The 5,968-nt window shown below is 48.0% G+C and overlaps 1 protein-coding gene across 1 annotated transcript in view; it reads left to right on the top strand.

Moving 5' to 3' along the window:
- LOC133129539 (xenotropic and polytropic retrovirus receptor 1 homolog) overlaps positions 1 to 5,968 on the top strand; it is a 29,802-nt gene continuing 23,834 nt past the window's right edge. The window contains exon 1 of the mRNA XM_061243701.1: positions 1 to 466. Within this exon, the coding sequence (XP_061099685.1) occupies positions 398 to 466 (69 nt within the window). The 5' untranslated portion in view covers positions 1 to 397. The remainder of the gene's footprint in view (positions 467 to 5,968) is intronic.

Here is a 5,968-nt window from a genome sequence, read left to right as displayed (position 1 = left end):
TGATGGCGGTTGGAAATTTTCTCAGAACAAATCCGAAAGGAAGGCGAGGAAGTCACATAAGAGGTTACATGCCATCGGCGTTGTTGTTTACAGTCGTGTAGCTTACTCATTTTTGGTCCCGGGGAGGGAATTTTGAGCACGTATATGTCGTGAATGCCGTCCTTTCTTCGTTCAATAATATGTGGGACGGGGACTCTTCGCCGTACGACAACAATCGGGACGAGGCAGAAGAAGACAGAGTGGACTCAGGCACACAAAGCTTGCGAAGTACAGTGGCCACATCCCGCTACCTGCGATAGTAGCTAGCTGGGTTTACCCAAGCCCGAGAAGACGGGGTGACAGTCGAGAGTACAGACCAGACAACCCGGCTGAGAATTAGGAAGAAAGATCGTCCGGGATGAAATTCACGGAGCACCTCTCGGCTCACATCACGCCAGAGTGGAGAAAACAATACATCCAGTATGAGGTAAATTCGGACGGTCACTGGGCTGTCAATCTGAAACATTACGGGCACAAAGTGTGGCTAACGCAGGCAGCCATACAGACAGGTAACTAACGTTAAATATACTAGTATATAAATTAAACCCTCACAGTATGATAGCTAGATGATAGATTACGTTAGCTATACAATTAGGTATCGTTGTGTAACGTTACCTCATTTACATGTCAATAGTGATGGACATGATTGTCAGCTGGCTATTAGTGTAGATAACTTAGCATAGCTATGTCGGTACCTTAGCAAGCTAGCTAGCTAACGTTATTATGTTGAATACCTGCTGCTACTTACTAGCGCTAGCTTCGTAACAGGGCGCAGACTCACTGGTTAAGGTTATTCAGATTATCTACCTTTTTGAACTAGAATAAACGGCAAGTATCAGCACCGCCTTAACAGCGTATTGGATGCTCTGCTGGTTGTGCGAAAGAGTTTATAGCTAGCTAGCTAGCTTGTTCGGGTAGCTGACTTTAGCTTCACATAAGCAATCGCCAAGTCAAGACGAGGCTTTGACAGCTACAAGCAACAGAATTAAAGGTTCCTTTGCACAGTATGGCGATGATGCAGTGTTTTTAAATAAGGCACGTTATCACGTTTTAGCTAGCTAGGTTAACCTTTTTTAATTCAGCAACTTAGCATCTTCAGCGTGGGTATGGCAACGATAGTATCCACGGTGAGGTGACATTAGCTAACGTTGCTGTGTACGTTACAAAGAAAATCAAGGATGCTACCGCTAGCTATCGTTAGCAGATAGCTTTCATCCCATGTGCATGCCATTATAAAACAACACAAAATAATTAGATATCCTAGTATTGTGTGTGTGTGTGTGTGTGTGTGTGTGTGTGTGTAAAATTGTTATTACTGTTCGCAAGTATTAGTTTCCTCAGTTCATTGTATCTTTAGCCCAAATTTGGCTCTCGTTTCAGTTCGGTAGCCTGTTGTTTTAAGGTTGCGATTGTTTAACAGAAGCCTTATCAATATGATAAGCTTATCTCATTAGATATTATTGTAGGCACATATTATATGACCATTTATTAGTACTATGAGTCATGCTGATATATTGTTTCATATATTTGGATCTGTATTTCCTTGGCCCTAGAACATACTCATTTGAATGGCTCTTGGTATGAAATTGCGGCTTTCCTGATCGTTGAAACTGGTCTAGACGGAGTGAGTTAGTGCGAGGATACGACACAAGCCGACCAGATGCAGGTATAGACGTTTAAAAGGATTTTAAATCTGATTTGCCTCAGATCATAGATGACGATTCTCAGCCTACATTGTAAGTGTCTCTGGAGTCGGCTGTCTGGGCTGGCGCAAAGCCGAGGAAACTTACAGTGACAGTGGAAACTCACCCAAAGTGGCTGCACATGAGCGGATTCCTGTTCCTCTTCTGACACGACGCCTGTCGAACGTGAGCTAGCACATTTCACCCGCGGCAGTGGGAAGACCTGTGTGTTTACATAGCTGCGCCGAAGAGGGAACACCTCACCCTTCGTCTGAAATAAAGCGCATGTTAATTACTATAATTCTCTGTACCAGGGAGTGCTGTTTCATATGCTGTTATCATATGCTGCTGTTGTGTTTTTGTTACTGCGGCCTAAACGTTCCAGCTCTTTTCTCCAGTTATATGGTGTTTTCGGGATACATTACGTGTATATAAAACATTTACCCCCTATATTACTGTATCGATAATATCGGGCCAGTACTATCACCGTGTCTACAGATGTTTGAAACCCATATAAATGGTAAATGGTAAATGTTGGCATTTATATAGCGCCTTTATCCAAAGCGCTGTACAATTGATGCTTCTCATTCACCCATTAATACACACACTCACACACTCACACACCGACGGCGATTGGCTGCCATGCAAGGCATGACCAGCTCGTCAGGAGCATTTGGGAGTTAGGTGTCTTGCTCAGGGACACTTCGATACAGCCCGGGTGGGGGATCGAACCAGCAACCCTCCGACTGCCAGACGACTGCTTTAAAACTTGCGTCTTACCCTCTGTCACTTAAATTGATTAATCTGCTTTTTTACTCTAAAGCAGTACAACTCAGTGCAGGTTCACCTCTAATAACTCTTGTTACACTTGTACACTTTGTTGTACGTCGCTCTGGATAAGAGCGTCTGCTGAATGCCACGTAATGTAAAGTAATGTAATGTAATGTAACTCGTTGAAAGCCCATGCTGATATGTTTGAGTGTTGCTCTGCCCTGAATGTGTGAGGTGACTGCCCTCTTGCACCTCTACAGAGCCGTGCTACATGTCCAGACCAACCTGGGAATGGGGACCCACTGTGACCAATCATATTAGGGGCTCTGTGACCCTCAGTCTGCCTGTGGCCAATGGGATCTGGGGCTCTGTGACCCTCAGCCAGCCTGTGACCAATGGGATCTGGGGCTCTGTGACCCTCAGCCAGCCTGTGACCAATGGGATCTGGGGCTCTGTGACCCTCAGCCAGCCTGTGATCAGTGTGCTGTCAATCAAAGCTGCTGTAAAGCACGACCAAGTGACATCGACCTTCAGTGTTATGACACTGACCAGTCTAATTAGAACAGCGGGGTCCATTCATCGACAGTTGAGCAACATCTTTATTTGTATTTTAAACTACACGATTGAATTGTGTTTGTTGGTCATATGGATGCTGTATTTGGGTGCAGATGTTGTTGGTGCAAAAGCTGTTTGCTCTGAGTGGACCAGAGCATGGTCAGCCTCCAGCGGGGGTGGAAAGAGGAAGCTGCAGGCTCTTGCTCTGTGGTTTGGGGGTTAAAGTAGGAAGCTCTGTGGTTCGGCACCGAAATGGCTGATGCCAGGATGTTTCTCAGGGAGAGGAAGTGCTGCTGCCTCTGGAAAGTGGTGCGTCATGTGACTGTGTTTAAAATAGCAGCCATTTTTAAACCTCAGAATCGCCTGGCCTGGCTTCTCCTTCCTCTAACTGTCGTCCACGTGTGACTGTGACTCTGCTGTGACTGGGTGCCCTGCCGTGGGGAAGTTTTTGACTCACAGATGGAAGAGTCACAGGTCTGCAGGATAATCAGACACACGCACGCACGCACGCACGCACGCACACACACACAGCACACAAAGACACATACTCACACATGCACACACACACACAGAATGCATGCACACACACAGCATACAAAGACACATACTCACACATGCACACACACACACACACACAGAACACACACACACACAGAACACTGCGAGCTGATTGGCGGGTCAAACACCCGCTGCATGCTCATTGGACGGATGAAACACGCGCTGCATTTTGAGTGCTCAGCTCTTGTGCTCATAGGAGTTCAGAGCCCGGACATGGGGCTGGGTGATATCCACAGTAGAACTGAGTTGGGCTAAACAACAGGCGCAGATTCACGCATTGCCACCCACGAGGTGAGTCAGATGTTAGTTATGTCTGTGAGGCAGATATTAATGAGATGCAAGAATGACAGCTGCTGTTACCGCCCACTGCTTTTGAGGAAACGTTCGTTTTTCAGTGCTGGCATATGTGAGTGTGTACGTACCCAGTTTCAAACCAGTCTACTCCGTTCAGAAACCGGGTCTCAAACGCGTTTACTCCATCAAACACTGCATCTCAGAAGTGTGGAGATGCAGGTCTGGAACGAGGCGCCGAGAGAGGAGGGCCAGGGCTGTGGTGGAACGGGAGGACCACACCAAGAAAGAATAACTATAGATATATATTTTTTTAAATGATCATTCTAACTCAAGTGGATGGCACGGTCCACACCACGGCAATGACAACAACAGTGACGAGCAGTATTGTGGGAATCACTTCCAGACCCTTTCTTTATTCCCACAATAAAACACCAGCCAATCAAAATCCATCTATATTTACAGGGCGTCACATTCAAAATGGCAGATAGTAAAGAGGCTGTTTACAGAACGTTATGGATCATCAGTGGGGATGTTCAGATAATTTTGTTTATAGTTATGGCTTATAGTTCTAGGTCTTGGTGTGGATGTTGACATGGTTATGTGGTTATAGTTATGGTTTATAGTTCTGGGTCTTGGTGTGGATGTTGACAAGGTTACGTGGTTATAGTTATGGTTTATAGTTCTGGGTCTTGCTGTGGATGTTGACATGGTTATGTGGTTATAGTTATGGTTTATAGTTCTGGGTCTTGGTGTGGATGTTGACATGGTTATGTGGTTATAGTTATTGTTATAGTTATGGTTTATAGCTCTAGGTCTTGATGTGGACATACCGTAAGAGAGAATGAGGTCTTTGTGTTCTTGTGTGCTGCACAGTCCCGGTCGATGCATGGGCTTGTCTGTTATCAGCGTATCAGAATGTCTGTTTTTTCTTATTTGTTATTTTCAACAGTCAGCACATTTGTGGATTTCGTAGAATTTGAGCCTCTGCACGGCTGCGTTGTGATTGGCTGACGGGTCAGGCCTGTGTTTGCCTGGGACGGTTACCGCTGGCAGAGAGAACGGAGGATCGTGATCCACAGGAATGAGACGGGGAGAGGGAGAGGGGGAGAGGGAGAGGGAGTGTTGTTTTGGAAACACGGGATGAGTGTGGGAAAGCGAGCTGACTCGACCCGAAGCCCGGCCCCTGAGAACATCACTACCAGCATGGGCCCGAGTGTCCCGTATCCCCTCCCCAAACACCCCCCATCCCTAACATCGCTCCCCATCCCTAAACCTGACACTGGAGCTATGGGCCCGAGTGTCCCGTATCCCCTCCCCAAACACCCCCCATCCCGAACATCGCTCCCCATCCCTAAACCTGACACTGGAGCTATGGGCCCGAGTGTCCCGTATCCCCTCCCCAAACACCCCCCATCCCGAACATCGCTCCCCATCCCTAAACCTGACACTGGAGCTATGGGCCCGAGTGTCCCGTATCCCCTCCCCAAACACCCCCCATCCCGAACATCGCTCCCCATCCCTAAACCTGACACTGGAGCTATGGGCCCGAGTGTCCCGTATCCCCTCCCCAAACACCCCCCATCCCGAACATCGCTCCCCATCCCTAAACCTGACACTGGAGCTATGGGCCTGAGTGTCCCGTATCCCCTCCCCAAACACCCCCCATCCCTAACATCGCTCCCCATCCCTAAACCTGACACTGGAGCTATGGGCCCGAGTGTCCCGTATCCCCTCCCCAAACACCCCCCATCCCTAACATCGCTCCCCATCCCTAAACCTGACACTGGAGCTATGGGCCCGAGTGTCCCGTATCCCCTCCCCAAACACCCCCCGCCTCCAACATCGCTCCCCATCCCTAAACCTGACACTGGAGCTATGGGCCTGAGACGCAGCAGAGTGTGGGGTTTGGTTGGGAAGACGCAACCAAGCTCTGCTTTTAGAGCGATGCACTCTCCCATCGTGATGTTAGACCCGCCTGCTCCCCTGCCTGTGCTCCTGTGATTGGTTCAGGCCTGTCCTCTGCACGTGTGATTGGTTTTGGGTTGTACGGAGATTCAGAGCATATTACA

Source organism: Conger conger, chromosome 5, assembly GCF_963514075.1.
Source record: "Conger conger chromosome 5, fConCon1.1, whole genome shotgun sequence".
NCBI classification, from domain to species: domain Eukaryota; kingdom Metazoa; phylum Chordata; class Actinopteri; order Anguilliformes; family Congridae; genus Conger; species Conger conger.
Note: the sequence above shows the minus strand (reverse complement) of the source record. Positions and strands in the feature narration are given on the sequence as shown.